The sequence below is a fragment of the Equus asinus genome, chromosome 22, assembly GCF_041296235.1.
Source record: "Equus asinus isolate D_3611 breed Donkey chromosome 22, EquAss-T2T_v2, whole genome shotgun sequence".
In the NCBI taxonomy this organism is placed as follows: domain Eukaryota; kingdom Metazoa; phylum Chordata; class Mammalia; order Perissodactyla; family Equidae; genus Equus; species Equus asinus.
Genome location: NC_091811.1, coordinates 55,806,148 through 55,819,141, shown reverse-complemented (window position 1 = coordinate 55,819,141; position 12,994 = coordinate 55,806,148). Strand labels below are relative to the sequence as shown.

Sequence of the window (12,994 nt, the reverse complement as noted above, 5' to 3'; positions counted from 1 at the left end):
AACTGAAATTCTTTCTATGGCAGACTCCTCACCTACAAAGTGAAGAACTAGAATACTCAAGTTTCAAAAGTTTCTTGTGAGATTTAAATGATATGATATATGTATGAGTGTTTTATTCTCTATAGTAGTTATGTGAGTGGTGAAGTTTATAAAGGAGGGGCTTTATGCTACTTTAAAATTTCACAAAATAAGTCTATTTATCTAGCATCTAGAGAGATAAGGTGAAATTTACTTAAGTCAAGCAGAACACTAGCCAGGGAAGGCAGTCTCCACAAACGAAGAAAGTGTTCCAGAGAAGCACGGTTTCCTGCAGTTTTATACCTTCTTAGAACAAAGAACATACATCAAACACGCAGGATACATATTCATCAAAGTTTCAAAGAGATATTTAGTTACAGATTAGCAGGTCAACATGACTCTGATGTCCAAGAATGAAACTTATCTTCAGGAACACTGATATTGGTGTCCTAGGAAAGGAAGTATGCATTCTTATCTTCGAAAAGTGCATTCTTATACTTTGGGATGATATTTAATGCATTCTTTTTTGAAAATTATTTGATTGAGGTCATATTGGCTCATAACATTCTGTAAATTTCAGTGTACACTGTTATATTTCAGTTTCTGTATAGAATGCGTCATTTTTACTTCAATGGTTAAGCAGATATACAATGTATGTTTGACAGGCATAAGTCAGGCTTCCTTAGTTCACGCAAAATCAGGTTTAAACCAGAATAGCCACCCCATATACCTCAACATGTGAAAATTTCTTATTGTTGTTTATCAGAAAAGTAGTTCTAAAAGTAATACATATGAACTCTAGGGTAAGTGGTTATTTCTAGGAAGGAATGGAAGTAAAATGAGACTTTAGTTATATCTTTAATATTTTATTTATTTTTTATTAACAGCTCTGAAGCAAATATGACAAAATGTTTACATTTTTTAAAATAAGGGGATAACTGCAAGGGTATCTGTCATATTTTCTTTAATTTTCTGTATGTTGAAAAAACTTCAATATTTAAAATTCCAAAAAAGTCACAAGTAAGTCTATTAACATGCTTAGATTTGTCTCTGGAAGGGGAATTATTAGGTTTATAAAATATTTCCAATTTTCTCTATTTTCTAATCCTCCCTAATACGTATGTAATATTTTGAATTGTATGGGAAAATCAGAAAAATTAAAGAATGACGATGATAATGAGAGAACGCTTGATTTTGATAATAGACAATGAAGAAGATAGGAGGGAAATACTTTCTAAATATGACATTCTGAGCTACCACAGTCTTTGATCCTTAGGCTGCCAAGACCACAGAGGAAAGAAGATGGACAAGGAGCCCACATTCACTGGTTATCTGTCCACCTTGTTGACAGGTGCCCAGGGAGGCACTCTTCAAATTTTCTTTCAAGACCGTATAGTTTCCATTTTCTTTCCAATGCCAAACACCCTCTGGTCACAAGAGGGTTTTGTTTCCTGACAAGCTCTCCAAGAAAGCTCACCAACTTCCTGGACAACTTGTGTCAGTGTGTCTCACTGTAATTGAATCTATAGGCAGACCATTCTGCTGCAGGTTTAGATCACGTATATCTGTACAAACTACACCTCTCCTTTTTCTTTCTCCTCTTAAGCTTTCAGGGGATTTATTTATTATTATTATTGAGATTATGATAGTTTACAACCATGTGAAGTTTCAGTTGTACATTATCGTCAGTCATATTTATTTTTTTTTGAGGAAGATTAGCCCTGAGTTAACTACTGCCGATCTTCCTCTTTTTGCTGAGGAAGAGTGGCCCTGAGCTAACATCCATGCCCATCTTCCTCTATTTTATACATGGGATGCTTTTGCCAAGCAGTGCCATGTCTGCACCCAGGATCTGAACTGGCGAACCCTGGTCCGCCAAGAAGCAGAACGTGTGAACTTGACCGCTGCACCACCAGGCCAGCCCCTGTCAGTCATATTATAGGTGCACCACTTCACCCTTTGTGCCCAGCCCCCAGCCCCCTTTCCTCTCAGGGGATTTTTTAGGACATGAATGTGTTTCTTTTGAATCATCAGAGATAGAGTTGGGAACCCAAAAATTGTCTGTGTGGACTTCAGCTTAAATCTCTGCAAGTGAGACCTATAGAAATTGCCAGAAGAAGCTAAAAACGTCTACTTCTCACAATCCAATCTTACTCCCTCCTCTTTGTTTGTGGATTGGGTACATAGGAGGAGCAGACCTTGGCTTTTCTAGTTCAGATTTGAAATGATGCTAAGGGCCCTGTGAACACAAAGATGGAGAGAGAGGAGCAGCTGTAGATCCAGTGTCTAGTCATTGGTTTTATGTCCTAAGCAATAATGCATGACTTGCCTGGGACTTGGTGATGGCCATGAAGTTTCAGATCAGCACACTTAGTGAAAAAGGCATCAGTAGGTCCAGCCCTACATCCATTCTCCTGCAGTAGAGTCCACATACACATGGAAAAGCCCACTATCAAAGGCTTACCCTGGGCTGGTCCTCATACAGAGAACATGGACATGCCTGCCAAGGCATAACTAGAGAAAAAACATAAAGGATGAACACCCAGCAAGAACTTGTATCTAATGTATAATACCAAGTTTTGCTTTGGACAAATCAGGAATTTTATCAGTGATATTTCTTAATGAAAATTTTATTGAAGTATAGCATACATATCACTAGCATTTTTCTTTTTAATATAAATTGTAGTACAAGTCAATGGGTCGAAGTTTCAGTTATGCTGGATGAATAAGTTTTAGAGATCTGCTGTACAACATAGTGTCTATAGCTAACAATGCAGTATTGTGCACTTCAAAATTTGTTAAGAGGATAGATCTCATGTTAAGATCTCATGTTAAGTGTTCTTATTTCGAAACAAACAAAAAAGACAAAGTGAAACAAGGCACCTCTGGGAGATGTTAGATATGTCTGTTACCTTAATTGGCGATGGAATCATGGGTGTTTGGATATGTCCAAACTCATTAAATTGTACACATGAAATATATGCAGTTCTTTGCATGTCAATTACACCTCAATATAGCTGTTAAAGTAATAGTCATATAAATTATATTGAAGTATAAAATTTTTACTGAAATATAAACACGTATTAAATATATAGCACAATGAATTTTCTCAAAAGAAATAGATCCATGAAACCTGAAGCAGAACGTTACCAGCATCCAGAAGCCCCTTCTGTTCCCTTCCATTCATTAGCCTGCTCCCAAGAACCAGTACCCTGACTCGTAACATCATAGAGAAGTTTGCACTTTTCAAACTTTATATAAATAGAATCATACAATACGTACTGTTTTATCTCTGTTTCTTTGGCTCAGCATTATGTTTATGATGTTCATCCATGTTTTTCATGCAGCAATAGGTCATTATTTTTTATTGTTGTGTAGGATTAAGTTGTACATTTATCCATTTTATAATAATTAGAGATTTGGAGTCTCCCAATTCTGGGTTATTATGAATATTATTTTTTCTTTTGGTGGACATATAGAGGCATTTCCACTGAGTCTCTACCTAGAAGTGGAATAGTAGATGTTTTAGTAGTAGTTATAATAATAGAGGGCTTTAGTAGTTGCATTACTGTGTAGCTACAGCACAAGCATTAAATGCAATAGTAAATCTCAGTGTTCTAGTGGTTGACTATATCAGTCATCATAGTGTTTTTAGTAGTAATAGTAAATATTAATTTATGCTAATATTTGTAATAGTATAAATGTTATGTGTTTGTAGTATTATATTAAAGTATATATTTTTATGTAATTGTCTATTAGGAAGAAAGTATATATTTGTAGTTCTAATTGTATTATGAGTTACTCATTCTTAATTAGCTTGAGTATCATTTCATGTTTTATAATGTACCTTGATGTAGATTTTTCATGAAGACACAAAAATTCAGGTTTGGGAAAACATGGTTGATTTTTTCAGTATTGAAAGGAAGGTACCAAGAAAAGATGTCTACAAATGTAGTGGTTTATTTTGTAAAATTTAAACACAACTTGATCTACAGATGTTGAATTAGTAAACCCATTCCCATTATTAAAAATTTCTTTAAGTGATACTCCATTAGCCTGAGTTGTCTGGATCACTAGAGACTGATAAAGGAGAAAACTCCTTTAAGACCATCTCTAATGGACGCATCCAGTCGGTTTCCCTGGTAAACCCACTTTAACAACTCTTCTCTGCTCCAGCCTCCGTTTGAGATTACATTCAAAGCATTATGTGCAACTTCCATTTTAAAAACTTTCAGGAAAGCAAACTCTATAAAACTCATGACAAATTAGTCCTTGAAGTGGACTTAGAAATTGATAACATCTAGGCATCCCAATTCCCTTACGTAATATTTGAGAATATAACAGCAGTGAGGAACCAGGACTGGAATCCAGGTGCTCTGGTTCCTGTTCAAAGCTTTTTCACAGACTACTTCACTCACCTGTTTAGACAGAGAATTTCTTCCATCTAGCAAGACCGACAAAGATAAAAAGAGAGAAAACACAAATTACCAATATCAAGAATGAAAGATGGGACATCACTACAGACCCTATATCCATGAAAATGATAATAATAAGGGATAATATGAGCACTCAGTTTCTCACTACCATTTATGCTGATTTCTGTCTGTTCTTCTTATGGAGATGGTAAATGTTTGATAAGACCATATCTCAAAAAGTTAAAATAAAATCTCTAACCAAGATGCAGATTCTGCTACTTCCTGGAAGACGTGATGTTCAGCAAGAACATGGCTCAGAGAGAAGGAAGGAGGTGTGGGTGGATAACACGACCTCCTAAAAGTTTTTTAAAATTTCTGTATTTGTATTTGTTTTCTTTTGTTTTTGGTGAGGAAGATTGCCTGTGAGCTAACATCTGTTGTCAATCTTCCTCTTTTTGCTTGAGGAAGATTGTCCCTGAGCTAACATCTGCGCCAATATTCCTCTGTTTTGTATGTGAGACACAGCCACAGCATGGCTTGATAAGCAGTATGTAGGTCTGCACTTGGGATCTGAACTCATGAACACTGGGCCACCAAAGCAGAGAGTACAAACTTAACCACTATGCCACCAGGCCAGTCCCTCAGTATTTGTATTCGTGTTGTGAAAATTATGGCACACAAATCCCTGCTTCTATAAATGTAATTCTCCGGTTTTATTCCTGTATTCTTTCTTTCCTATTTTACCTAGGATTTTACCTGGAGAACTGTTGCTAAGCTGACTTTAGACAATGGGATCAGTGCAATGGCAGCACAACCTGAAATGCAGTGAACTCCAGTCCCAGCTCCCCTCACTACCTCTATGAATTTGTCAGTCAAATAACCACTCTGTCTTAGTTTTCTTCAACATAAAAGTAATTTAAATACTACTGACTGTCACTGGAAAATTACATGAACTTATATTTGAGGAAAAGACCCTTGGAAAATGTAATGGTTTCAACCTATAAGATTATTTTTGGTTTTTAGATACTCTGAAGAAGGATTCTTTGAGGAAGCAGGACAGTCAATCTACAATGGTGAGTATGGGCTCTGTTCTTTCTTCTCTTGCTCTTCTACCTGGAGAGGGGTATGGCTGTGCATGTGCACATATGAGTGCATGTGTACACACACACATATGCATGCGTAAGAATCCTGACTGTCTTTAACTGTCTGCCAAATGCCTATTAGTGGTCACAAGGCAGTCCAGAAGGTCCAAAAGATAGAGAAAGCATTGGCTGAGAGCCCACAGGCTGACTAGTACTCAAAGATTATCTTCTGTTAGTGGTTGTTCAGCTAATAATCGCTGCTGTGGGAAGAGCTCTATACAATGTGTGTTTATGTGTGTGAGTGCACCCTCTCATGTGCTTACTATTTGGCAGAGGACTGTGGACATGGCTATGTGATATAGAGGACAGGTTAATTATAGGTGAGTCTTTCTGTGATTCTTTCCAAATCAAAATATGACTGTGATTTCTGAGGTAGTGTTTGTATAGCTAGGGATAGTTTTGCAAAAGTGTAGATGTCTGATGTGATTGCGTGGTTGTAGATGTTCGTGTATACAGATGTTATGTGTGTGTGTGTCCAAGCCTGATTTTTGGTGACCTTTGCCTTATTGTTTGACAGGGTGCCCCAGCCATGGAACCAGCTTTGAAGATGACTTGACCCTTGGAGCAGAGGGTAAGTGGCACAGCTCTCTGAGATTGGCACCAAGGATGAGGCTATGCATTGGCTGAATTAAGGGTAGAATGGAAGGAGAGAACAGCTGAAAGAAGCAGCCCATCCCTGGGGTCTCATCTGTAGGGAACAAGAAGTCTCATTATGATCTAATGTAAAACTCAGAAAAATGTCATGTGCACAGAAATACTTCCTCACCAGCCTGTCGTGATGTCTACTGGTCCATCATTGGAGCTTTCCTTTGGCCCCTGGGAAGATATATAAAATCACCATAACATTGGCTGTCCAAACATCTTTGAAACTGTTTTCTGTATAAGCAGCCCGAGTACTGGGTACAGGAAAGAGACTGCATTGCAGGAAGCCTAGGGCTTGAATAGAGGGTAGACGTATAGCAACCTACTAGTGTCCCCTGGGGCCTGTAGAGAGTCACGTTTGAGGGACAGGACCACTGGTCTGGAGGACTGAATGACTCTATCCTCCTCAGGACAGAGAAACTGTTGCCTACACACCAGTCATGGTTCAGAAGTTCAGAGCCTCGGGGCCAGTTATATTTGTCCCCCTTCCAGATCTGTGTTTGATAATCTTTAGACACTCCCATAAAGAGCAGAGTCCACAGGGTGCAGGTAGCCTGTAGCAGTGGTGGAGGGGAACAGAGGTGGCTGAGTTTTAAGTTCAGAGAGACAGCTTAGGTGATTTTAATTTTCCCTTCTAACTTTCTCTCTGCCTTTCTGTTCCATTTCCTGTCCAGCCACACTGTTGGCCACCAATGGCAAACTCTTCTCCAGGTAAGTGTGAGGTTCAGCCAGGCTGAATGATATCTCCTTCAGGAGCTACCGAACTGGGGTAGGTGTCAGAGTCAAGAGATTTAAGACAAGGAACTGGAGATTCACAATAGAGAGTGAGATTTTCCAACTGGCAATGAGGCCATAGACTGAGTTTTTACAGTAGTTGGTTCAAAGGTACCCAGCAGGGAGTGAATATGCCCAGCAGGGCATGTCTTAGAGCCAGGGTGCAGATTGCTTACAAGATTAGTATGACATGGGCTCTGATCCCTGCAGGTGTTTCCTGGAGACAGCCCGGCCCTGCCAGCTACTCGATCTTGGTTGCAGTCTGGCTTCTAGCAGCATGACTGGTGGGACCAACAAGACTAGTTCAAGGTAGGTACCAAGTTTGGCAGGGGTGTAAGGGTGGGGAAGATGAGAGGCAGAGGAGAATGGAACTGAGATCCATTGCCCATTTTTTCTGGGATTTCTTTCTGGAGCTTTTATGTAGTCACATACTTTAGAAGTATGACCTTACTTATGCTTCAAGGATGCAGAGGAATCTACTGCTCAGAGCTGTATTCTATGTGTAAAATATGTGTGAAATATAGGTGTTTCTGCCACTAAACCTTGTACCCCACGAAGTGTAGTATTGGTACCATCACTGTTCCTGGAGTTACAATAAGGACTCAATAAATAATCAATAAACATATTGGTTAGTTGATTTGTTCATTGAAGCAATAAAACATTGAGTCATCCAGGCAATTTTGTATCCCCTAATGCAGGCCAAGCAATGACCGCATGGAATTTGAAAAAGACAACCAGACAAGGAGCTCAACAATCCAATAGGATGAACAAAATATACACACAAATAACTTTAAAACAAGATGAAAAGTGATGAAAACTAGTGTGGTATAATCAAAAGTGTCTGGAAATTGGAGTCAAAGTTTGAATTTGAGAGCTTGTTCTCAGATTTATTACCCATGTAACTATCTTTAGTGATTTGTAATCACTGAGCTTTAGCCCTGGCCACACCCCAGTTCAATTAAGCCAGAATCTCTAGAGATGAGACTCAGATATCCATATTTTTTAAAGCCCCTCAAGATGATTCTAATGTGAAGCCATAGTGGAGTACCAATGATCCAGTCTTATGCCCATAATTCAGGTAAGCAGACTTAGGACCATAGAGATAAAACCAGCATGTAGGAGGCAAGCACAAGAGTAGATCCAGGAATTCCAATTATCCACCTATTAATTAAACAAGATGGTACCTATTTGGATCAAAAAGCCCAGCATCCTTTCTGAGAGTGACAGTGATTATTCAAAGTCTCAAATACTAATCCACAGCCCCCCGATCCCCACTGTTGTTTGGAAGCGTAGCCACTGAGCTCTAGTGTCACCCAGCTGGGTAGTACACAGATTTGGATGCAGATACATGTTGGTACCATTCTGAGAGACAGCTTGATCTTCTGTAATGCAGAGCTTCTGTCCCGAAAATAGTGCTATCAAGGGGCTTACTTCTCAAAATCAGTTTTTGAAAATACCTATATTGATTAATTTTCACCCTCAGGGTAAGAATAAAATGAGTTTTATGTTCCTTACACACTCATTGCTTAGTTGTCCCACACAACCACTGGGGCAAGCTGGGTAGTAAGCTGCAAAGCCAGCTACATCATAGTTTGTGTGAGTGGAAACTGACTGGCTAATAACACAACCACAAGATTTCTTTGCATCTATAACTGCTTTTGATTTTTCAAATCCCTCCATAGTAAACTTTCATTCATTTGGAATCCATTGTTCATTGGATTCATTCTATCTATCCATTGATAGAATTGTATTCAGTTTTTAAGCCAGAGCTGGATTGTAATTCTCATGTTTCAGACAGAGAATTTAGGTTCAGCGAAGTGAAAGCTTTTCTCAAAGCCACATGGAAGGTAGAGAAATGGCCAGAAAGATATCTAAGTTTCCTGACACTTTGATTAGATACTCTGGATTACCCCATTTACCCAAACTCCCTCTTTGCAGCATCTCTGAGATTCTGGACAAGGTGCAAGAAGATGCAGAAGATGTCCTCTTCAGTTTGGGCTTTGGCCAAGAGGACCACAAGGACACATCTAGGATTCCTTCCCGATTTTTCACCACCCCCTCTCAGGCAAAAGGCATTGATTTCCAGCTCTTCCTGAAGGCCCAGGTGCGGAGGATTGAGATGGAGGACCCTTGCCTCATGCTGGCCAGTGAGTGTTACCACAGATCTGGGTTCTACTTCTCCCCCAGCCTCCAGACATTAACAGGGATCAATGCTCCAAATCCTACTTCCTCTTGGTCAGGTTCGCTCGACCCTTTGTCTCTTCTTCTTAGGCTGTCTTCAGTGAAGATGGAGAACTTTAACATCTGCTCCTCTCGCTTAAAGAAACAGTCTTCAAGAGACCTCATATTACTATGGCTTTCTTAGGCCTTCTCTCTTTTAGCTGAATCAAATCAGAACAACCTATTTAAATGTTATCTCCAACTTCTATTTCTCAATTGGAATTATAGAATGTTCCCCATTTGTAGCCACTACATTAAAATCATTTCCATTTAGGGCAGTGGTTCTCAAAGTTAAATATGTTAAATTGCCCAGGGAGTTTATAAAACATTCACATTTGTAGGCTTTTCCTCCAGAGTGGAGGAGGTTCAGGAATGTCTATTTTAAACAAGCACACAGATGATTCTTATGTGTAATCCTTAGACCACATCCAGGGAAACAAGGATTTAAGTCATGCCGATTCCATTCTAAGGGAAGACATGAGAGGGCTTCTCCACCTGGATGAAGGATAAAAGACTCTATTTGATTCTATATGTTAGAACATATTTCAAATTATATTCTGCTACACCCCCAAGATGATAGTGTTTCTGACAGTTTTGTTTCAGATTCTTTGCATCAGATTCAACTTAAAAGCTTGATATAACCACACTCCTGAGCTCCACATGCTGAGACAAAGCTTTTCAGCGGGAGTATTTTCACAAGCACCTTAGATGATTCCCATGCATACTAAAGTTAGAGGATGATTTATTGAATTCCTTTTACGTGCCAGGTACATAATTAGGTGTTAAATTCTGGAAGAATCACAGCCTCACCACAGGAACGTGATTCTTGCCTTTAGGAAGCTTACAGTTTAATAGATACATGGTGCTTTTCAACGACAGATGTGCATATGAATTACCAAAGGATACTGTTAAAATTCTTGAGGTACAGTCTGAGATTTTGCATTTATAACAAGTCCCCAAGCAATACCCATATTACTGGGCTAGTGACCACACTCTGGGAAGCAAGGTCTAGTAGAAATGATATAGTCCATTTAAATTTCTCTACCCTAGTCCATTGCATAGTAGTTAATAACCCTCAAGTTTGTTGCTATAGAGAAGCCTTCTATAACCCTTTTGTTACTGTCTAAGAAAATAATGTTGGTTTTGCCCTTTTTTGTCATGTTTTTCATCTAAAGTAAACACAGTGATAGAGGCTATCATTTAGAATATACTGACAGCAGAAAGGATACACCAAATCAAGATATAGAAAAGTTTCTCATCCCATATAGAATTCATTTTTGGGCTAAAGGAAAATATCTATTTGGGATGGGGAGTCAGGAAGTCAAGAAGGGGATCCTACATGTCAGAAATCTAAATGGGAGAAACACTAGTGGGGAAAGTGGCAACTTTTTTCTAAATTTTGAGCTTTAGGAAGGCTATTGAGGGGAGAGATACAAGAGATAATTTGCTGATGACTCCCCAGACTCACCATTTTCAACCCTTGTGCCCAGGCAGGTTCAAGCAGGTGCAAACACTGGCTGTCACTGCTGATGCCTTCTTCTGTCTCTATTCCTATGTGTCTAAGACACCTGTCCAAAAGTTCACACCATCCCACATGTTCTGGAATTGCAACCCAACTGATGTGCCATCCATCAGGATTCTGGCTCCAGAAGCTGAACCTCATTCACCCAGAGAGCGCCTCCGGAAAGCCATTTCCAAAATGTGCCTGTATACATGCCCCCGAGATCGGCTCTCACCACCCCCTAATACTCCCAAAAGGAATAGTTTGGACCAAGTGGTGTGGGAAGTGATGGACAGAGTGAGAGGAGAGAAGCTGGTCCTCCAGCAAGACCCTGGGTTTGGGCCAGGCTCACAGGAAGATCCTGTGCCCCCCATCAAGGGTACAAAGCTGCCCACTTCCTCCTGTCCATGTGTCCTCTGCCCTAAAGAGGATGGACAGCAGGGGATGTCCATAGTGCAAGCATCATCACGAACTCTGGATTTTAACCCCAAGGCACCTTGTTGCACACATTCTCTAGCCAGAGCAGATCTACAGTGGAGCACAGACTCTGCACAGGTAAAGAGAGAGCTGTGGGGTCTACAGGCCACCAATAAGGAAGCCCATTCAGCCAACGATGAGACTTTCTGGAAAAGGAAGAGCAGAGCAAGAAAGAGCCTGTTTCAGAAGAATTCCATGGGCAGGAAGTCTAAGTCTTTAGACCTGTCCGCCATCCAGCGGAAATGGAAGCAGAGTCAAGAGAGACCAGAACTGCACCAATCTCTAACCCAGCAACTGCGGGACACTTTTGACTCAGAGGAGGTGAGTGGGTTGGAGGTGAGGGAGGGGCTGGTAGAGAAAGGTGGTAGATTCTTGCCTTGGGTAAAGGGAATCCAGGCTCCCTGTCCTCACCAGATATACCACTTCTTCAGTTACATTCAGAAACCTTTGGTAGTAGGTTAACACAGAAGAAGAGAAGCCCAGTTTCTTAAGAGAGCCCAGAACTGCTTTTCTAATTCCTCATCTGATCTGATTTCACTGAAGTTTCTCATCAAGCACACCTGCCCCTATCATTTGTGGGGTCCACACAAGAGTACAAATAGAGGCCAGTTATACAGTAAGCTAAACACTATTAAATGAAATATGTTCTCTTCTACCTTGACAAATGTGTACCCATAAGAACCTGGAAGTCTAGGTTCAAATCTAGAATTCTCAGACTCTTAAGACTTCTGCGCTAGAACATAGCAGTGTGAGCAGAGCCACTCTCCAGCCCCTGGCCCGTCCCCTTCTCCTCCCATGCCTAGACCTGTCCTGCCTGCACCATAAGAGACTTGCACACACGTGTGTGAACACCCTAACATGCATATCCAAATGCCACACACCCCCTATCCACACAAATAGCCATCTATTGGTCATCACTCAGGCTTGGGGGTGCAGACAGTAGTGGAGAGGTCAGCCCTTGAGAGAACTGACGCCAGGCAAAGTCAGTGCAGTTCCCTGAAGCAGGCTTGGGGCCATTCGAGCAGCACATTTGGGGATTCTTGGTAACCAGAGCATGGTCTGAAAGGGGTAGTGCAGGAGCCAGATGGGTACATCCTCTAGGTCCACCAAGCCTTCATCTCATGGACCGTAAAATCCTCTTGCCTGGGCCTATAGACAGTACTGCCATCAAGTGCCGGGGTCTCTTGGAAAAGCTCTCCAATCCTTGCCACAAAGAGAAGCTGTGGTGATTTGCATTATCGTGTGTGTGTGTGTGTGTGTGTGTCACTTCTCTTTGAATGTAGAGCTGCATCTCAGTTCCTGCCTTCCTCTCTACTGGCTTCCCACCACAAGAGAAGAGGCTAGGTCTCCCAAGGACAATCGGCCTCTTCCCCCTACAGCAGCCGGCCATCCCACACCTTCCCCTCACTGGCCCTGACTGAGTTCTGCTGGGATCTTGGTTACAGGTGCAAAGCAACAGTGAAGAGGAGGAGAGCTGTTGGCCCAGTGGACCCAGACACCCCCACATCTACCAGACTTTTTCTGGCAAAGACTCAGGAAGTAAGTGGGTTCTCTCCATCTCTCTCTCTCTCTCTCTCTCTCTCTCTCTCTCTCTCTCTCTCTCTCTCTCACACACACACACACACACACACACACACACACACACAGGCAGTGGTTCTCAAACTTAGCTGCACACTGTAATCACCTGGGAAGATTTTTTAAAATACCTACGATGAAGGATCCCACGTCCTGTGATTCTGATTAATTGGTATGGCATAGAAACCAGTAGCTGATTTTTTGTTTTTAAGCTCCTCAGATGATTCTAT

General features: G+C 40.8%; 1 protein-coding gene across 1 annotated transcript in view; it reads left to right on the top strand.

The window, feature by feature from the left end:
- TESPA1 (thymocyte expressed, positive selection associated 1) overlaps positions 1–12,994 on the top strand; it is a 34,973-nt gene that overhangs the window by 12,486 nt on the left and 9,493 nt on the right. The window contains exons 4-10 of the mRNA XM_014834303.3: positions 5,457–5,506; positions 6,093–6,146; positions 6,892–6,928; positions 7,202–7,300; positions 8,930–9,138; positions 10,702–11,510; positions 12,635–12,728. Of these exons, the coding sequence (XP_014689789.2) occupies positions 5,457–5,506; positions 6,093–6,146; positions 6,892–6,928; positions 7,202–7,300; positions 8,930–9,138; positions 10,702–11,510; positions 12,635–12,728 (1,352 nt within the window). The remainder of the gene's footprint in view (positions 1–5,456; positions 5,507–6,092; positions 6,147–6,891; positions 6,929–7,201; positions 7,301–8,929; positions 9,139–10,701; positions 11,511–12,634; positions 12,729–12,994) is intronic.